Source organism: Nestor notabilis, unplaced genomic scaffold (genome assembly GCF_000696875.1).
Source record: "Nestor notabilis isolate BGI_N333 unplaced genomic scaffold, ASM69687v1 scaffold8570, whole genome shotgun sequence".
NCBI classification, from domain to species: domain Eukaryota; kingdom Metazoa; phylum Chordata; class Aves; order Psittaciformes; family Psittacidae; genus Nestor; species Nestor notabilis.
The window spans coordinates 27600-48986 of record NW_009909668.1 but is presented as its reverse complement, the minus strand read 5'-3'; the positions used below and the strand labels follow the sequence as shown (position 1 = coordinate 48986).

Genomic DNA, 21387 nt, shown 5'->3' with positions numbered 1-21387 from the left:
GTTTAATTTTTCTAGGGTATCCAAGGACCTTCTGGACCTCCAGGAGCAAAAGGGGCTTCAGGCGACCCGGCAAGTGCTTTATTACTCTGTTTTCATCTGTCTTTCCTTGCCCACACACAGTAACTTCATTTCTTCCTCTGTCTCTCTTCCACACCATTTATTCCCAGCTGATCTCTCCATCTCAATGGCCATCTCTTGCACTCTGTGATGCAGGAGGGAACTGGTGCTTTATCTTACAGACCCTGGAAGTGATAGCCCTTCACAAATGAGAACACCTGTATGAAAAGAGCCTCTTGTCTCTGTTTTTCAGGGGCCACAAGGACCACAGGGGCCACCCGGGCCTTTGGGAGAAATCGGGCATAAGGTAGGTCTGATCTTTGCTCCGATTTGTTTTCCCCTTGCACCAGCAGTGGAAGGTCTGAGGCAGGAGTAAATGTGCACAAGCACATCCTTCCACATGTGGGGACACAAGCAGGAAGGATTTCCTTCAAGTCTGAAAGTCAACTTCCAAAACAAACACTGGAAGTCAGAAATTCGAGCATCATTTTCATCACAGGCCATAGACACACAACTGAGAGATGTGCAGATCCATCTCCACAACAAGAGAAACGTCTTAAAGCTGACCACACTGACAAGCATGTCCCAGACCTGGCTTTACAACCACACCAGGGAGCACCTTTCTGCACCAGGGTTGCAGACTTAGGGACCAAATTCAATAACAGATCAAACTGAAAACTGCTTTTTCCCCCTCGCTGGTGCCATTGCTGACAAGACACGGTGTTGCCAGCTCATGGCAGTCCCACCACAAGCCTCTGCAGCCAGTAGAGGAAGCTCAGAGAAACGCCTTTGCTGCTGACAGTGCTTTGGGGTTGCCGTTGCCATGAAGCAGTGGCACAAACACACCATAACCAAAGCAGCAGCAGCCAAACAGTGCCCTGCTGGAGTATAGGAGATGCCTCCATGGTTCCTCCCTAATTTGTCTGCAGCCCTGGCTTGATTTCACTCCCTTGAAGTATTACAGTCTTAGGTGTTTATTCCAGATGTGCCAGTTCCCTTTGGGTAGCTCCTTTCCATAGGTCCCAAGCTGTCATATAGACATGATGTCTCACCCTGTTGTGCAAACAGCAGCGAAGGTGGCTTTAATGCATTCTACTGCGAAGTGAGTCATGCGAGTTTCCATCCTCATGGCTGCTAGGCTGGATGGAGCAAGCTCTCAGCGTGGTAAACCACAGTGGGGAGCTGGAAAGCTGCTACTGAGCCACTCTGGATGCTGCCAACCAAGAAAGTACAAAGCTTTATTCAAGTGTGTGACTCTTCCAGGAGCCTCTCTCTGCACTGGTACCTCTGGAGAAACCAGAGCAGGATTTTTGCTTTCATTGGAGCCTCAGTTTTCTCATTGTGTGACTTGACTGTTTGTTCACAAACCCAACACACACCCTTGCTCCCTCTTCTCCTTGAATCCATTTCAGCAAGCCAGGAACTGGCTTTATTCCCTGGGCAGCAGAGCTGCTCCCTTGACTCTGTGCTCTTTACTCCCAACTGTAAAGAGAAGGGAGAGTGTTGTCCGGAAAGCAAATATCATAAGTAAATAAACCACTCAAATCCTTTAAAGACATTCTTTGCTGTCCCATCTTTGGGCTTCTTTTACTGATTCTCATTCCCTGTGCTTCCCAGAGGTAGTAGAAACTGCACAAAGATTAAAGCTCCCAGTTGATCTTAGTTCTAAAGATAGTTGATGAACATGACCCTGCTGTCATTCTCTCATCTTTCTATCTTCCTGTCTTACTTCCCATAATTTCCCAGGTCAGGGTCTCTGAGGGATGCCAAACTTCTCTACCAGGGTCTATGTTCACAAAGGAGCCAGCCACTTTCTTTCAGCTAGCCTGGAGACAGCCCCGGGCCATGGATCTCTGGTCTGAGCCCGGTCATTGGCATTAGGATGTTTGCTGGCCCATTACACCCAGAGAAAATGAATAGAGAAAATGATTGAATCTGTGTCATCTGAGGGAGCTCCTCCTCAATGTGCTGCAACCCTGAGGCTGTGTTAAGGTTTTACCCTAACCCAAACCAGCCCAGTGGCCAGGAGAGTGTGCTCACAGCAGCAGCGATGGAGAAGTGGGGTTGCAGGGAGCAGGATGTATCAGCCATCCTGCTGGACCCTTGCAAAGGGCTTTTAAGTCTAATTCTGGACCTTTTCCCTTCTAATCCCAGTGCTGCTCCCTGGCATGGTTGCTACCCTTAGAAAGCAGAGGGTTGGAATGTGTTGGAAGTGCTTGGCAGAGGTGTTTGGGGACAGGGGAGGTGTGAGGGATGAGCAGAGCCCTCCCAGGAACCATGCACAGGGGGTTACTGAGCCTCTTTGATGCTGTGTATCCTGATCCAGCTCCAGGGAGGTAATTACATTGCAACCAGGGCTCTGCTGTCCCAGGAGGGCTCTGCTAAAGGAATTATGCCTTTGATCTTGTTTTCTACTTGGTTACAATGGTTTTTTTCATTATCTGGGGGTGTTTTCTTTCCCAGGGACCGCCTGGCTCAATAGGACAACCTGGCCTCGCAGGTGAACCTGGCGTGAAGGTAAGTAAAACCCTTAGTGCAATTGCTGTGCCAGGCCAAGGAGATAATAATAGCAACCTCTGCTCCTGCAGGATGGGGTAACATTGTGGGTTCACCCTCCAACAGCCAAAGCATATTCCACAAAAGATCGTAGAATCACAGAGTGGTTTGTGTTGGAAAGGACCTTAAGATCACCCAGTTCCAACCGCTGCCACGGACAGGGACACCTTCCACTAGAGCAGGTTGCTCCAAGCCCCTGTGTCCAACCTGGCCTTGACCACTGCCAGGGATGGGGCAGCCACAGCTTCTCTGGGCACCCTGTGCCAGCGCCTCAGCACCCTCACAGGGAACAACTTATCCCTTGTATATAACCTGAACTTCCCGTGTTTCAGTTTAAACCCATTTCCCCTTGTCCTAAAGTTTGAAAAATAAAATGGGCTTAATTTTAAGCCCTTAATTACAAACACCTGAGCCCCATCCTGAGGGGGAGGTTGTAGGTGCTGGGGAGAAGCACCATCCCGTGGGTCTTGTGCCTTAAGAGCTATGAAGGACCTTGGAAATGAAGCTCATTTCTCCCTCAGTCTGAGTGGAGGGGGGAGTCCTTAAGACTCAGAGATCCAGGCAGCTTCTAATTTGAAACAAGAAGAGCCTTAGGAAGGTCCCAAGCTTACAAATACTCCCAAACAAGGTCCTGCCGCAGTTTCCAAGCCTCAGCTCCATGGGGACTGAACTCCTCTAAAGGTTATGGGGGAAGGGTGCCCTGCTCCAGAGCCATGAATGCACCTTCTTGTCCACACGGAAAGGCGTCTAAAAAATCATCTCTTTGTTTGAATGAGATCCCTGTGCCGAGCAGCTCAGAGGGGTTTTTATTTGATCCTAACCCCCTTTCCGCTCAGTTTGAAGGTTCGCTCCTGTGTGCAAAGCTTTTGAACAGGCTCTATGTGGGGATTAAATGCAATTTCCTCTTTGCTGCTCTTCACCCCCCGCCCCCAGCCCCATCCTTTGCCGTGTTTTCCTTGGCAAACCTTCTGACGCTCCACTGGAGCTGCCATGTCTTTGGCATCTTGATACTGCACAAGTGTTACAGCTTCCGTGCTCCCGGCTGCCCTCCTTGGGAACAGGACACGGTGGTTTGCACAAACACCCCTTTACCTGCTGGAACACGTCCTTGCTGGGAGCCAGGGAGCATCAATCCCATGCTTGCTCCTTCTCCTAAGCTGGGAGGTGCTGGACAGCCTGGGATTGCTCTGGGAAGTCATCACTTGCAGACTGGTTTGTTGCGGGATAAGATGTATGAATAGGTCAATTTTTCCCCTTTACCTCTGTGTTTCCTGAGCTCTCTTCCTTGCAAAGCGCTTACCTTGGATGGACACACCTGGGATGTAGCTGTCCTATGGCTGTTGTACACCCAGTGCTGAACTGCAACCTCACAGCCTGCAGGCAAGATCCATTTGTTTGCCAACTTCAATCCATTCATTTTGGTGCCATCAAAGATTAAGGTTCTTCTTCATCTTCCTCAGTGATGCTGGGGCTCAAAATGCTCTTGGCTTTCTTCTTCCTCGCTCTGGTTGTGTCTGCTGCAGCGCTGCATGCACCCAGCATTGCTGCTTTTCTGCTAAAGGACCATGCCAAGAGAATATCTTCCTGTCCTGTTGAGCATCACTGCAACAGAGCTGGTGTGCGCTGGCCCGGTGCACGCAGAGGCACGCTGGTGATGCCAACCTGTCCTCTGGACCCCCTCGCAAACTGAAATGAAGGTGTTTGTGTAGGAAAAGGAAAGAAAGGTCAAAACGGGGGGTGTAATGGGAAGTGCTTCGTGCTCAGTAAACTGCTTGTCTCCATGTGTGTGCTTCCTTCTTTTTAGGGTGATCCTGGCCCATTGGGAATCCCTGGAGAGCAAGGTCTCATTGGCCAGAGGGTGAGTACAGTCACCTTATGGATGAGCTTCTTTGCCTTAGTAGTTCCCCAGAAGCTCTGCTGCCTGTTCACTCACAGCCTGGACAGACAGACCCTGCCCTGAGCATCCCATAACCCTTATGGTGCTTGTTTCTTCTGCGGGTGATGGCGACACCTTCCTCACAGAGCCTGTCAGCTCCAGCTCAGCATCCTACGTGAGCATCCCCAGTGGTACAGTGCTGCTTTGCTGTGACCCGCTCACGTATGAAAGGAGCAATGTGGGAACAGACCCGTCCTGTTCACCGGGAGGGTGCAGGGAATGCTGGAGCAGAAGGCAGGCATTAAGCAGGGAAACACTGGCTACACTATGCACATGTGGGAGGGAGCCAGGGATGGGATGAATGCGCAGATTGAAGCTGGCAGTGCCTCTTGCCCCTTCTCAGGACTAAGGTCAGTTGTTGGAGCAGGATGGGGAAGCCCCAGGTTAAATGAATGCAGACGAAGCCCGCTTTTCAACGCAGGGAAAAGGAGGTCTTCCCATAGGGTCCATGGAGGAGAAACTGTGTCTCAGAATAAAGCAAGAGACTGAATTCCTGCTCTTGCTCCAGGAAGAGCTTGTTCAGCATCAGGGTGTGAGATAGGACATGTCCAGGGGCTGGGATCCTGTCACTCACTGCCTCGACTCATCTGCAGAAAGCTTAGTTTAAAAGCATGTTTATGCACAGCCTCATGGTGCTTCATTCTGTCTTACAGGGGGAATCAGGGCTGGAAGGGGACAGCGGGGCGCCCGGGCCGGATGGTGTCAAGGTAAACCTCATTCTCATGGCATGTTTCAGCTCTCACATTTCTGTGCACTTAGGACCCCGTGGTTCCCAGGGCCAAGTTGAAGCCAAACCTGGTCCTCTGGGCAATAAGCCTCTGCCCTGCTCGCTCTGAGGATTCTTTTCCTGCAAGCACGCATAATGGACTCCTCCTGTTTCACTCCTCTGCCCGTGGTTTTGGCATCTGATCAGATCTCCAAAAAGGTCAAGTTCTTCAGACTCTGGTTTCCAACAATTTGTCTGTTTTATTTGAGTCTTTGCAGATTCAATTTCCAACTAATCAGGAATTCCAAGGCCTGGCAGGGGAAACCAAGAGCTGTCCATCACTCGCCCCTGCACCACTGGCCAGAGCATTGCTAGAAAGTAAAGAAACCAGATGCCCTTCCTCTTGGCAAAGCCCCACAGGCTCACTCAGGGCTTGTGCTGTGCTCTGCATCTAGCTGCTGTGAGTTTGCTACCTGGCCTTTGGAACAGGACTGATTCCTGTCCCTGCACAGCCAGTCTATCCAAACAGGCCAACAGTTTTGTTCCATGGAAAGAAAGAGCAGCCAGTCCCACAACAATGCGATTTATTGCTTCGTTCTAGTTAAACTGTTTGCCATGTGTCTCTATTCTGCTTATCTCTGAACGCTGGACCAAAAGACTCTTCTTTAAGGACAATCAAGGCTCTGTATTCTCTTGCCACCACTAACTGTCCCTAAGAGCTCCTGTACCAAACCAGATCTATTCAACCTGAATGTGTCTCTCCACAGAAGAGCATTTGTTTAAACAGGACAACCATAGGTGCAAGTGGGAAATGACTGTTAAAGCTGGTTGGTTGCACAGGTGCTGGGTGCTGCTGTCAGTGCAGAACTGGCCTTTTTGGTTGTCTCCATAAAATTCAGTGCTACCAACTATAAGAGCAGTGATTTGACGCGATACCTGCTGCTCAGGCCACAAATCCTTCACCAGGGCGAGATGACACCATTGTGCAGAGTGTTTATTTGAGCCTTGGGCTGATTCCCATTTGGCAGCAGGAGCCAAGCGGCTGCTCCAGACAAACCTGTCCTATTAAAAACCTTTCAGCATCCCAAGCTTAGGCAAGAGAGACTTGCAGCTCTTGTCTGCCTGTCTCATTCATGTGGGAGGTTCAGGCTGTATTGCAGGAGAAGCAAAGGGGTTCACATTACCCCATGTAATGGGGGAGTTCCTTCCCCTCCAGCCAAGACATGCAACAAAAACGAAGAAACCTGGCTTTGCTCGTGTTTTAAATGTCAAGCGTATTGTGACTCATCCTCATTCATCCTTTCTCTTGCAGGCTTCTTCCTCTCAGACTCCTGAAATATTAATTATGTGGTGGGTTTTTTGCCTCGTACAGTGACCCATGTGTTGTGTGGGTATGAGAAACTCCCACCTCCTCTCTTCCACAGGGAGACAAAGGAGACCAAGGCCTGGAAGGAGAGAAAGGAGAAAAAGGCAATGAAGGACTGAAGGGAAAGGAAGGGCCTCCTGGATATCCCGGCATCACAGGTGTCCGAGTGAGTCTGGAAACCAGCCTGCTCTCCCCATGGGGTCCCTGGAGCAGTCATTGCTCAATCAGATCACTGGGGTATAGGTATTGGCCCAACACAGCTCCTGTGCTCTCCATAGGGTCACCTGCACCCTGGATTCCAAATTAGCAGTTGCATCTTTCCCCAAAGGATTGGTTCTTGTCTAAATCCCGTGTGCAAGATGAGTTTAACCTTCCTGATGGAGCCCAGGGGTGTAGCACATGCTCCCCAGCTCAGGCTTTGGGCACAGAGGGCACACACGGAGCTGCAGAAGGCAAACCAGCTCATCTGAAAAGACAGGATCCTTTTGCACTAAAGGGAAGTTAGCAGTCCTCTGTTTGGGAGGTTTGATTGCATTTAAACCCTAGTAAGAAATAAATAGGCTTTTCCTTTCATCTTTTTTCCTTTTTTTTCCTTCTTTTTTTTCTGTTAGGTAAGGGCAGTGATTACTGTAGGCATTAATATGACTCTATTACCATGTTACAGCAAAACTCTTGGGGGCAGCCTGAAAGGGAGATGCAGGCAGTGAACCAGGACACTGCTTAAAGTAGGAGGTCATCTGAGATGTGACTCGTTGCAAATGTTGTCATAAACTATGTTATTTTTGCAAAGAACTACATCCAAGAGGTTGGTTGGTCTTTCCATCAGGGTACACGCTTGAGATGCGGATCACTTCCCTGCTCTGCCATAGGTTTTGGGACACGGTGCCTCTCTGCTGCATGTGTAAACTGGACCATATCAAAGGGTATAGGGAGGGATGTGCAAAGGACTGCGAGGAACTGATTTTCTCCTGGCTGCCAATCCAGCCTTGGCCTGGAGTCTGGAAATGGCCAGCTTTTGCTTTCTCTCACTTCTGTTTGATGATTACTTGCTTAGTTCTGGGTTTCCCCCTTAAACATAGAAAACAAATAGAACAAATTAGCAGCAAATTATCCCTGGATCCTCAATGAATATCCTCGGCACGTCTGGTTCACTTGCAGGTCTGATCTGAGTGTCATAGAAAGTGTGATTTTGGCTCTGAGATAGAGTCGGCAGGGTCTGGCCTGAGGCTCATTCAGTGCTGCCAGATGAAGGATAGCTCTGCCCAGTGCCCCAGTGGGCTGCTCTGCAAACCAGGTCAGGTCCTTCTGCTTGAAATGCAGCCTATGTCAGCTTGACAACATGATTTACTCATTGTAATTATTGCTGTGGATCAAAGCTGTCAGACGTGTGGACTCACGAGGTTCTTTCTGTGCCGCAATAACCCAGCTGGGTTGGACGCAGCCAGCCTGAGCGGAGCGGCCGTGCCTGCCTGTAGCACAAGTCCTACTCCTAATGCAGCCAGGGAACACGCTGGCTCCCACCCCACACGTCTCTGGATGTGTCAGAAGGAGCCCAAGTTTGACCAGGTTTATGGCAGCTCTGAAATCCCTGCCCAGGATGGGTGGGAAGCAGCAGGGCAGGCAGGTACCTCTGAGCGCTGGGAGGATGCTCGATGTTGAAGCATGTGGTTTTTCCCTTTGGTGGCATTGTGGCTAGCTAAAAGAAGGACAAGGAGAAGGGTGTGAGGGGATGGAAGCAGCAAAAGGGCTGGATTTATGTTATTTTTGGGCTGAGGTTGGGATGTGAGAACTGACTCAACTAGAAAGTGGAAACATTGGCTTAATACTGCCATGCAGCACCATAAATGTACAGAATAAGGCTGTAGTCCTGCCCCAAATAAGGCCATCCTTGGGCACAGCCCCCTGTATCCACAGGGAGCTCTTTGTAGGATTGGGACCATACCAAGGGGTGGTATGGCATGAGGTGGTTCCCAATATCCTGGCTCCCTCCCAGCTCCGTGGACAGCCACCATCAGCACCCCACCCTCCACGTGCTGTACTTCTGGCTGGTTCACATGTTTATGTAGTGCATGTTTTAAGAACCAATAAAAATACTAAACTCACGCAAAAGCCATATTAAGTTATAGAGTATGAAATATGGATTCTCTCAGACTCCATCCCTGCTGTTTGCCAGCATGTCCCTGGGAACATGATGCCATAAAGAGTCAATAGAGCCAAGATTCCTGCTCATAATCACTCCTTTTCATGTTTTTTTAGCTGCAGACTGCTATATTTCCATCTACTATTTTAACATGCTGCTTTGTGTATCCCTATGTCTAAACTCAGGGCAGACTGTCAGAGACCACATAGGCTCCAGATAGCATTGCCTTTGCTGCCAAACTCCTGGCCATTACCTCATATATAGGCTGGTGTTCCCATCTTGCTGAGGTAATTTGAAGATGGAAGTCCTCTGATAGAAGAACAAATAATTTTCTCTTCCCATTTTTGAGACTTCAAATAGGTACAAATATCCGTGGGATCTTCCTTAGATTTCTGCCAAGATCAAGTTGAGAGCTCAGAGATGCTGAAGATTAACTGCAACCCTCCTCCTCTTCAGCTGAGACTTGGAAGCTGGAATATCAGGTCAACCCATCCTCTGCAAGGCAATGCCACAAAAGCCACCACAGGCACAGCCCATCCTAAGCCTGTTCTGTGGACAGAGGTTTTTCAGGCTGCTGGATGAAGATAAATCTCTTGTCAGGGAAGAATCCTGATGGTATTCATCCAAGGGCAATGCCAAGTTTGCACAGTGGGAAACCCATCCAGGATTGGTAGGGAAATTGCCTTGGGAAGGTGTGGAGGCACTTGCACTGCAGGGAGGAGGCATGTTGGGCTTGGGTGTGCTGCAGATACCGTGTGCTTACACATTACACATGTTGCATATGGTTTTAATACATCTGACAGTGTTAACACTGTCCAATACTCAGTTTAGATGATTTTACAGAGAACTTCAGCTGTTACATCTTCATTTGGTCTCTCCTGGCCTGACACTCAGAGTCCTTTCCTGCCTGGATCTGCTGACTTTGCCCTGGGTTAGAGATGTTTGCTTCTCCTCCAGTGATGTGCTGCTCAGCTATAAAGGTAGTCGATGTTTCTGTGCTGTTAATTGGAGAGACAAACACAAGGATCTGTGTAGTTACCTGTGCCAACAAACTAACATTTGGGAGTGTGTAGCTCATCTTCTGCATCTGGAGGAGATTCATATTAGCTTAAGGAAGCTGTCGCCCATCTGCAGTCATGAACACAGAGAGAAGCCTTGGACTGGCCTTGTGTTGCCCTCTGCTTCGGTACTAGAGGGGTCCCACAGAGACGTGCCCCCCCTGAACAGCCTCTGGAAAACCCTTTCCATTCCATGTTCCTGCAGCTACATCCCTTCTGGAAGATTTTTCCTTAACATAAGCACATGTTTAGTCTTAGTCTTTATTTTGCTTATGTCTAAAGGAATGTGACACTTCACTAGTGAGTGTCCTCCTGACTGGTGTAGGAAATGAGGCATCTGGTTGCTCTGAAGTGCTGCCTTTGTTGCTGGTACGTTTTCAAGCCCATTTTGCACGTACTGGTGCAGGGCAAAGGCCTGGTGCTGGCAGCACCCTGTTGTAGCCGGGGGAACTTGGCAGGGCATGTACAATCTTGCACACCATAGGGAGATGGCCAGTGCAAGGGATAGAAAGAGGCTCAGCAGTGCTTTGGTCTGCACAGTCATAGAACAACCTGGGAGGTGGCAGATGAAGAAGGGATGCGCTAAAGCCCCTTCACTGGTGATAAAGGTGGAGGAAGCATAAAAGGCCTGTGATCTTCTGGGTCATGGATTCCATGCTTTAAGCTGAGGAACTTGGCTAAAAGGAAATCCATAGTGACACTTGCTGTTACCTTTCCATCCAAGACCTCTTGATAGGATTTCCTCACCTCACCGTGCATTCAGCCAGACAGAAGAGAGATGTTCACCCAGCGATCAATCCCTACAACAGGGACACATCTGTCTTTACTGAGCAAGGCTTCGTTTTCCAGGCAGCCATCCTGGCACTGATAGACACCAACAACACAACCCATCTTCCCTCAGCACTCACAGAGCATTGTTGAAGACTCTTAGCTCTACGTTGGCTCAGCCATTTCCAGCACTAACGTATCTGAAAGCCAGTTTCCACTGTGGTTTTACATCTCAAACAAAAGCAGCAGGGAGGCCGCAGCCACATCCCTGGGGATAGTCTGTACGTGGTTCGAAGCCAGTGGATTTCAACAAGCAAACCTGGCAGCTGAGCTGGTCCGTGAGTCTCCCAGCTGTGGCTGGCAGGTCTTGAGGCAGCTGGAGCTGAGATAAGCAAGTATCTTCTATCTTCCGGTCACTTTGTCCAAGTTCATAGTGCTCCCTTCAGTTCCTGCTCAGCAAAGGTATGGGCCAGTTGTCCCCTGGTCAAAAGAGAGTAATCAGGGCATTTGAAACACTAACACAGCTGAGTGCAAGATCCACTTGCATCAGAGCTGTGCATCTTCCCTGAGCTGCTGTCTCATGTATTATCTCCTTCCAGTGCTTTCAACCTTCTAACATAAGCTTGTTGCCTTCACTATCTTGATTCTCTTCCAGACTTGGCCATCTGACTTCTAGTTGGCTCCTTTGAGCCACAAAGCTGCAAACCTCTTCCCCTTGCAGAGCACCAGGGATTGCCTGGGCATCTTCATTGGGAGAGAATGGCTGGAGATGCAGATCCTGGGATCAACAGAGTGGGGAGTCCACTGAGTATCCAGACTTTCTGTATGGGAAAGGATGTGTCTCTGCAGTCTATAGGGAGACTGGAAGATACAACAGGCTGTGGAACCCTGCAAGGCATCCATCAGCAATGCAAGTGTCATGGTGTAGTTTGCCAGAATAAGAAGGTAATATATCTGCCGACCTCTAAGTGTCTGAGGGGACAGTGCCACAACACCCAGAGAACACTGTTGGAAGGTAAAGGAGCTGGCTGCCAATCCATCCTCCTCCTTGCAACAGAGGATGATAAGAGACAGAGGTTGAAGTCACTGGTATGCAACCAGCAACCTGGACACAGGTCCCTGCAAGCAGCCCCACCAAGAAGTGCTTCTCCCCACTGCTTCTCCTCTTCACCTACAGCAAACACAGCATTTCATCCCTTCCCTTGGAGGACGACTGATCCACCAGTGGCTGCGCAAATGGCCCAAGCCAGTTGGCAGGAGGGAGGTGGTGGGTTTCCAGCTGTGCTCCATAGCTCTGCACTGTGGTTTTGGTTGTCATACAAGGCAGACATCTGATAGCGAGGGGTTTACAGTCCCAGGAAAGCAACTGGAGAGCCCTGTAAGCACTGAAATACAACATGCTCTGAAACAAGAATATCCCCCATTGTTCAGCAGATCTGGGAGCCGAGTTCTTCTCTTTTTCCACTTCCTTTTTAACCTGAAACCCTATCTACAGTGTCATTCAAGCCATGTCAGGACTCTCAAAGCTTTGAGCCAGACCCTCCAATGGTGTAAATCACCATAAATGATTACATCAGAGAAGATCTGGCTGCGTATGCTGGCCCTGCTGTGTGGCACAGACATGAACCAAAAGGGCTCTGAGAGTTGGTAAATCCCTTTGCTTTGATACAACGAGGTCCAAAGTCCTTTCATTTGCTCTCCAAGAGGATAAAGTGATGGAGCTGGGCTGGGGTAGAGATTTGAGAAGGTTTTCTGAGGGGACTCACAGTGCTTAGCACAGGATGAAGCCACTCTCCAGCCCAGCACAGAGCACTGGGTGAGCTTGTGGCTCTTGGCTCCAGCAGTGTGGTCTCAGCCACATCACTCCCCAGAGCAGCAGCAACTCCACACGTAGCGCTGGATGATGTCCTGAGTTCAGCATCCTTCCCATTGTGTTCTCATTTCTCCATCATCTACAGGCTCCAGTCCTGAAGTGGAAGGAGGACTTGGTGGCCAGGATGGACCTCATGCTCTGAGCTAGCAGAGTTGCTCCAGACATCGTGGTCACAGCCGAGATGGGGCTGGTTTCTGGGCTCTGTAACACCAGAGGCCCATTCCCGTCCATTCGCTCTCTCACAAAGTTGCCCAAACATCACTCACAGCAGAATCTGTCCCCGAGTGGGGTTTTTTGCTCTTTGTTCTTTTCTGTTTCCTGCCACTGAAAAGCATGATTCCAAGGTTTTCTGCAACAAAGCTCTGCTGTCACTGGATCCAGCCATTCACTCCCAACACATGAGCTTGGGGACAGCTGGCAGCACCACATCATTCCATGGCATCCAGCTCCCTGGAAACACTGGGGCTGCCGAAGGACAATCCTGGAGTTACTTCTGGTTTTAATCTCTGTTTTCCATGCAGGAATCTCTGTTTTTTTATAACGTGCTGAGCTGCTGTTTCCTGGGAAAGCTGTTTCTCATGCCCTGGTCTATGGGCTGTCTGTGGAACTCTCACTTGAAAGAGGCTTCTTAAACTCCCGTAACTGGAGGGCACGGGGTTACCCTCCAACTGAGTAATGGAAGGGATGGAGGATACTGGGCTTGGTGTGCAGGGAAGGGCTGTGAGAGCCTTGGCAGTGTGTCAGTGGGAACGGCGAGCTCCTCACACCCTTAAACTAGGAAATGAGCGTTGTTATTCCTAATCTTTCCCTTGAATAATGTATTAGCAGTAGATAGACAACATAAAGTGACTTGCCAAGAGTCACGCAGGTTGGTCAGTGGCAGAGGGGGACCGGGAGCTCCCCAGCCCTGCTCCTGTGCCATGGCTCAGTATGGGCTCTATTGTCTCATGGACATAACAGTAGATGTTTCCTGAGCCAGCTCTGCTTGTCAAAGGGCCCTTTGCTGCAGAGCTGAGTGTCTCCTGGGCTTGTGCATGACCCACATCCCCACAGCTACACAGGAGGAGGGGATACAGCACGACTTTTCCTGCCCTACAGCCAGTCCTTACCAGTAGCTGCTATATCAGCAGAGCCAGTCCCTATACTGGACTCCAGTTTCTATAGCTGAAGGTGCTTGCACTTGGCCATGGTGTGTCATTGTGTAACAGCCTTGGAGTAATATACCCGTGCAGACCAATATCCAACAAAGCCATAAGCAGTTATTTGCCTTGCCTCAAAAATCAAAGGCGAATGAAGTTGCTCAGGAATGTGGTCAAACGTGCTTAAACTCTGCTTTGAATAAGGTGAGAGCAAGGGTCAGGGTAAGTGCCTCTGTGCATGGCTGCAGTCCTCAGGTCTTTTTCCTTCCCTAACCAGAAGCAGTGTTGTCATCGCTGGGCAACTTACCTGCAGTCAGCTTCTCCTCCTTTTGCTTTAATCAGTGCTGACAGCCCCACGTTCAGTCTGTTGTGTGGAAATCTCAGCATTCCATTTTATGGATTTTGTTGTTTGGGAGACTTCATTGTGCGGGGTTCCCCCTCTTGTTTGCTATTCCAGTCTCTGTGGCTCAGCCCTCCAAAACCATCGATGTGGAGTGGACCAGGGCTGCCCATGAGCCCAGGGAATCACAGAGCAGTCCCTGCAGAACCACTGCTCACAGTGACCAAGGGTCTCTCCTATAGCCTAGGGGGCATTGGCCCTGCAGTGTTGGCCAGCCCTGCCGGGTCCCTGTGCCACTCGGGCAGGCAGGCTGAGCCCAGCTGGTCTTCGTTTAGAGTTAATAGCAGTTAGAATGAGCCAGAATGTGAAATGAATCCCGTTGTCTTGGCACGGATTCTTTCCTGACTCAGGCGAAGGAGACGCGCTCTTTGGGCAGTTACTTGAAGATTCCCTTCGTTTATTGCAAGAGAGGATTTCGTTCTCCTCCTCTTCCACAACCCCAGGGCATCTGTGTCCTTCAAAAGGAAGATATTAACCCCTAGTGTTTTTTGGGAGCTCATTAGTGTAAATTGGGGTTATAGTCCCCAAGTGCTGTGGCTATTCCTTTAGTCCCAGTCGCCAGCTTCCAACACTGGCTGATTCTTTGGAGCATTTTGGTGTCATCATGTATGAAAGCTCCATAGCTCAGTGGGGATGAGGGCTTGCACTTTTCCTGCGCTTCGTACTCACCCATCGAGCCTTTTGGTGGCACTTTTGTCTGCTGTGCTTCCTTAGAGATGAGGAAATAAAGGCAAGGAGGGATTTTCCTAGAAATAACAAATCAGTGGCGGTTCAGGGCTATCAGACCAAACCAGACAAGCTCAGAGCACAGCACGGCTCTGTACATGGTTCTCTTTGCTGCCTCATACGGTGACTGCTCCAAGAAAATAAGTTCAATAGACCTCCTCATCCACAAAACCCGTAAGGGGCATATTTCAGAGCAACATCTGCATGCAGCTAAGAATTTGCATTAAAGCAGAGAGTTTGGGATACAACAGTTTGGTTTGGATTCCACATTTGAAGCTGAGGAAGTTGGCTGAAAGGAAAGTCATAGTGATGTTAGCTGTAGTCCTTCCATCCGAGATCTCTTTATAGGATTTCCCACCTCAGTCTGCATTCAGCCAGCCAGCTCTACCTGCACTCACCACTCAGCTTCCACAAGCAGGCCAAGAGCCCATTACTTCCCAGTGATCCCAGTGAAGCCCTCTGAACCTTGCAGTACAATCAGGTCTTTCTTCTCAGGAACAGTTGAGTCTTTCTTCTCTCCCCATACTCACTCAGGAGCTGCTGCCCTGTCTCCTCCCCTTCCAAACTACTGCTAGGCAGAGTGACTATGAAATGTGTTTCTTATAAATCTGAAACATTTATGTCTTCAAATGCCCGGCCCCAATAATCCCACTAATTTCCTGAGTGCTTGTGAACTGTCTTCCATAGGGGGAGGCTTCTCTCGATCAAAGTTTATTAAGTAGAGGTTCTCATATGGAGACATTGCTGAGCGGTAGGAAATTATATGGGGCTTTTTCATTTCCCTTTAAATGAGCTTGCTGGCCAGGGCCTGAAAAATATGGGCATGGTCATCCTATGTTTCCTCATCCTACCTTTATTGGTGCTTTAGCTTTTCTGCCCTATGTCCAGTGCCTCAGACTATCACCACTGGGGGTTTTCCTCACCACCATTGGTGCTTTCTTTTCTTTACTCAGTAGCTATATTCTGGTTTTAGTATTTCTTCCTGCCTCATTGTTGGTAGGGATGAGTGGCCTCAGACCTTCACTCAATGACAATGGGCATATGCTCCTGTTCCACAACAGTCACAGTCCAGAGTAATCCTGAACCTGCCTGAGATAGGCTTTGGGAAGGGATCTTGTCAGGTCTGTGCCCTCATGGAGCTTCCTTCCTGTGCAGTGCTCTAAGTCTGCAAGCAAAACAGGAACATATCTGTCCTCTGAAGTGCCAAGAGGCAGAGATCCCTTGAGTCAAACCAGGACGATGAGTCACGTCTCGGTAACCACTTCCCCAGACCTAGAGCATCACTGACTGCAGGGGGAGTTTGGGTCTGGATTTTAACGCTGTTTGTTGTTTGGCTCCATCTGGGGCATATCTCTCTGCAGTTCATTCAACTTCCTTACTTTGTTTTTTCTGGTGGTTGTTGTAACATAGATTTCAACTGTTGATGTTTTGAGAATTGAAAGCTGGGCCGCTCATCTCTTTGCTCCCAGTAAACATCGCTATGCCGTGCAAGAGACCTGACTTTGCTGCCAAGGCCAAGAGCAGCTGAAAGCCTCTTTTCCCTTAAATCCTAATCAATTTGCATTAGAACATAAACCATTTAGCTTTTCCTTTAGGGAATATCTACAGTCTTACTGAAAAAACTTATAAAACTGGGTCCTTAGAGAAGCTGGCAATGGAATTTTGGAATTTCAAACATGCTAGACCTAACATGATAATTCTTTTGCTTTCCTTGGATATTTTGGCATACCTGAAGCCACATGGCTCTGTAAAGACACTGCTTTCCACTGTTCCTAGTCACAAATACCATCATCTCCGGGAGGTACTGATATGCTTCTCTAGTGAAGACTGCAGCATATCAAGAGAAATCACCACTTAAAAAAAACCCTGCTCATGGAAGAAGCTTGGAAAGAAGATTTGTTTTCTCAACAAATCAGTAACCCAAAGCATACAACAGAATGTGTACAAACCCCAAGAATAAAATCGAGTATTTAGTGCTTTGGCACGAGAACTCAACTGATTTGAATCCAGCAAAAAGAACTTGGAATTAATTACTCTTATGTATAGGCTTTTGTACAGTTTCTGCCCCTCGTTGCTGTCTCTGCTAAAGAGAGCAGGAACCCTAGGAACAGTGAAAAAGGTACCAGAAGATGCTGGATTCCTGATGTACTTTGGAGACCCTGGATGAAGTTACAGTCACACCGAATTTTATGTCTATTCCTTTCTTGTCCTCCCCTGTTCTGACTCTGATTTTTCCATCCCTGGACAGATGAGTCAGAAGAATAGAGAGAAAAAGGATGTGACCTTTTTTGAAGGCTATCATGGTTGTTGCTGGGCTTATTCTTGCCTGTGTAACATGTGGTATGTGACAATGCAGTGATTTCTGGGAACTGTGCAAACCGCTGCCTATGTGCCTTGTCAACGTCTGGGATCGCAACAAACATCACATCTGGAACATCACAAGTAGAGATATCGCATATCTGGGAACCCCAGACAAGTGTTGAACTGCCTCTAAATTCATCTGGGCAAAATTCCTGCGCAGTTGGAGAAAGCACATCCAGGAAAATCAGGCATATGGTAGGCTTCCCACTCACCAGCAGAGCTCTGCTGGCCAAAGTCCTAGAAAGCATGCTGGTAGAGCACAGAAACCTCCTTTGCTGATAGAGCTTACTCCACTCGAGGAGGTGACTCAGGCTCCAAGATCCAAGCCACGTCTCTGCTGATGGTGTCGCCAGCACAGTTTGACCCGTTTATTTATGCCAGTAAAGCTTTTAACTGGCAGACAAGAGCTAGGAACAGCGAGAGGAGCTCAAAGCAAGATCTCTGTGGCTCACTGTGAGGACAGCTGGTCTCGCTATCACTGTCAAGGGATGGAGATACTGCCAATTCTGCCTTCTCCAGCAATGAAGAAGGAGCCGCACCCCAGCTGGAGGACCCAGGGAGCCTTCTGGAGCAGATGAACATCCCCGCTCAGCGAGGCCAATGCGTCCTAAGGGGAAATGCTGGTACAGGGAGTTTGTTGGAGCCCGCATCTGTGTTCAGGCTCCACCAACAGGGAAAGACAAGCTGAAGAAATCCAGAGAAAGTTGAGACCCTGTTTGAACATGGCACAGACTTCCATGAATCGCATTTATTTCTGTGAGCAGGGCTTGGAATGTCAAAGTTGGGGTTATGTTTCAGTTTTCTCCATCTACAAATGACTCTAACCATGATTGTAGTTACAAGGATGAACTTGAACACTGGCAGATTTTAGGAGCTTTTTGTTTCTCAGATGGGAATATTTAAGGCCTGAACATGCCTGATCAAAGAGCAAAGACATTTCCAAGTGCAGAGTAGAAGCAAGTTTCAGTCATCACTTCCATGGGAGATGTGTCCGGGTGGATACTGTGCTCCACACTCTTCTGAGGTAGCTGTGAGATCCTCATGACCTCCCCGGTAAACAGGGCCTATCTATCCTGTGCAAGGATAAAAGTACATCTCAGCCATACACTGATGTTTGCATTTTCTACAGACAATGTAATGCATCCTCATCCTGGGGATGGAGCTGTAAGAGGGAAGTATTAGCTTGCATTTGTGTTACAGCACAGCAATTCAGGAGCACATCTGAGCACGCAAAATTACTCTGCTGGAGAAGATCAAGGGCTTGGCCATCACTGGGACCAGAACAGATTTAGCTTAAAGTGGGCTTTTTCCCATTTGCAAAAAATATCTATTGCCTGTGCTTCCAAAGTTTCTTAATGCACAGACTGATGGAAAAACACTGTGCAACTGATTAGAAATCCCAATTGTGTCTTTATTTGTTCATGTCTTGTTTTGACAGTAAACTTTTGTGAATGATTCCACTATTCACTCTCCAGATTTTCAAGCCACTAAACATCGCAGTGGTGCTGCAGAACAGGGTCTGCAAGCCCTATTGCTGCTTCACTGCGCACATTGCAACCGACACGTGGGGAAGTTGAGAGACATGGTACCAGGCCCAGTGGTGAGCTAGGTGCAGAGATTGATGGGGATGGTCATTTCTCAAGCTGATGCTTTTGTTGGTGAGGGTTTCTCTGTACTGTCAAAAGTGTAAATCACCGGAGGCTCAGCACCCACAATCCATCATGTATTGGGATTGCTTGGCATCTGTAGGAAAAGAATTCCAAAAGTGATCTCTTGGAAAGCGGCAAAAATAGCAAACAAAACCTCACATAACACGGTAGAGACAACAGAACAGGACTTGTGTACTCCTTGGCAGGGATCTGTCCCTTGTGAAGCTCTAATAATGTTGGCAAGGTGTGCTCTTGAAATGCTTGACTAAGGTAAAACGGAGCTATTCCCTTTGGGGAAGTGAAGAGCTGGCACAGTTCTTCAGGGCTATAATAAGTCTGAATTGCTCCTTTGTGTTAAGAGTAGACATTTCTGGGGCCCGTGTTTCAGATCAGAGTGAAACCCCTTTGATACAACTAGCTTTATAAGTCACTTTTGTTTAGCTGAGACTGCAGTGTCAACGGTGCCGAACATTATACTTCAAGTGGGAGGCGGGAGATGCTGCGCTGGTGCGTGGATGCTGTTGAAAAGGCTGTTGCAGTTGCCAAAAAACATGAGTTATTTTCTTCAGTGATGCTTTTGCTTCTCTCTGTCAAAATTCAAGTATGCTGCCTGCCTTGCAGCCAACGGGGTCAAACGGTCCCCATGGGCTCCCTAAAGAGAGTGTGCTGTGCTTGGTTACTCAGCTGATTTCTGCTGTGTGCATGCAAGGAGGGGTTCTGCAGCCACACTGAGTGCACAAAGCAGCCCAGGACCTGTCTCTCATTGCTGTAGTTCCCACCTGGAGTTTGGCATCCTGCTCTCTTTCCAGCTGCCTGATCAGTATGTTGTGATTTCTACATGCTTTGTGTGTTGCAGTAATACAGGGAAGGTTATTGCACTGTGAGCAGAAAGCTGTGCATAGCAGGGAGATAGAAAATGAAACCACTGCCTGTTGTTACAAGGTGAAAACAAGGAGAATTGCTGTTAAGGCAATGGTTCCACTGGCAATGTCATAAAACCATGCGAAAATACTCATATCCTACTCAGTGCCATAGCTGGTGGTGAAAGATACAGCCCTTAGAGCAGTGGTGCAGATGGAACCTCTGCAGATCAGAGAAAGCATTTTATGGGGACCAGGATAAACGTGTTTTCCATACAGCCCTTCCATTTCAGCCCTTCCTGTAGCAGCAGTGGGGTAGGTACCATTTTTCAGTTCAGTGGATGATGTCTTCAGGGAGCAGTGCTGAGCTCCCTCTTTGGCATCCTTGAGGACAGATGGACGCATCAGATGGTGGTTTTCCGTCACTTGCCTGTCTTTGACATGTGATCTGGAGACAAAAAAGCCAGGTTGTCCTCTAGCACCTGGGTACAGACATGTTTCCATCTTTGAGAGATGAGGTTTTCTTCTCCATGTGTTGGAGCAGCTCAAGAACAAACTCAGCTATACTCTGGTAGTACCTGTGAATCATGACCTGCATGACTTCCTAGCCTCCTTGTTGGCTCCCATGGGAGTAGGATAGGATGGGTGAGGATGCTGTGAGGGTTGAATGTGCCAGGGAAGTGGCCTGGGAATGGCTGGTTGGAATGGGACTTCTTTGCTTTCCCTTTCCAACAGCTTCTTTTTCTCTCCTAGGGACCAGAAGGGAAACCAGGAAAACAGGGGGAAAAGGGCAAGCCTGGCCAGAAGGTAAGAACATCTCTCAATGTCTACTCTTCTGGAACTCCCATTCTCTGCTTATCTTTACTATTGATCTGTAGAAGCAGCTTTGTCCTACATTAACATCAGTGCTTCCATTCTGCAGGGCAGCAAGGGCTACCAGGGGCAGCTCGGCGAGACAGGATCTCCAGGGAAGGAGGGGCCGAAGGGGAACCAAGGCCCTAAAGGATCCCGAGGTACCCTGGGACCGATGGTGAGAATGATTGATGCAGATGGTCAAACACAACATGCAGAAACGTGACTAGCAGTGGTGGGCACAGGCCTGAAGGAAGCAGAGAGCCCAACAGAGGCTTCAGAGCAACGTGTTAGATGGGTTTCATTGACCAAAACAGCTCAACGTGTGCTCTGAGCAGCACAGAGAGAACCCGTAATGGTGATTGTGCTGGTGTCATGGAATCATTGAATCACAGACTGGTTTGGGTTGGAAAGGACCTTAAGATCACCCAGTTCCAACCCCCTGCCATGGGCAGGGACACCTTACATAGACCGTGTACACCGGGCAGAGACACCTTATATAGACCGTGTCACCCGAGGCTCTGTCCAACCCGGCCTTGAACACTGCCAGGGATGGAGCATTTACCACTTCCCTGGGCAGCTGTTCCACCACCCTCACAGGGAAGAACTTCTTCCTTGTATCTAACCTTAACTTCCCCTGTCTGAGTTTGAACCCATCACCTCTTGTCCTACCACTGCAATCCCTGTGAATCCATGTCCTATGAACCCAGCTCACGTTGCATCATGGAGGTTCTTCACAACTTCCCAGATGGGCTGAAAGAGTGGGGATTTTTCTGGAGAAGGGAATGAGCTGATAAGCTATATTTTGCTATGCTCATTCCCTTTGAGACTGCACGCTCACAGCAAGAGCTGCTTCCAAGTCAAACCATGTTGTTACAAGGAGCTCTGCCTTAGACTTCTGCCCTGTTTCTACACCCACTCTTGATCTACTTATCTAAAA

At 48.7% G+C, this 21387-nt stretch overlaps 1 protein-coding gene across 1 annotated transcript in view; it reads left to right on the top strand.

The window, feature by feature from the left end:
• The window catches only part of LOC104407603 (collagen alpha-1(XXVII) chain-like), a gene marked incomplete at its 5' end in the record, with an annotated part of 74032 nt that overhangs the window by 31770 nt on the left and 20875 nt on the right, over positions 1-21387 (top strand). The window contains 7 exons of the mRNA XM_010016964.1: positions 311-364; positions 4418-4471; positions 4893-4899; positions 5203-5256; positions 11309-11379; positions 12022-12034; positions 20518-20625. Coding sequence (XP_010015266.1) covers positions 311-364; positions 4418-4471; positions 4893-4899; positions 5203-5256; positions 11309-11379; positions 12022-12034; positions 20518-20625 — 361 coding nt within the window. The remainder of the gene's footprint in view (positions 1-310; positions 365-4417; positions 4472-4892; positions 4900-5202; positions 5257-11308; positions 11380-12021; positions 12035-20517; positions 20626-21387) is intronic.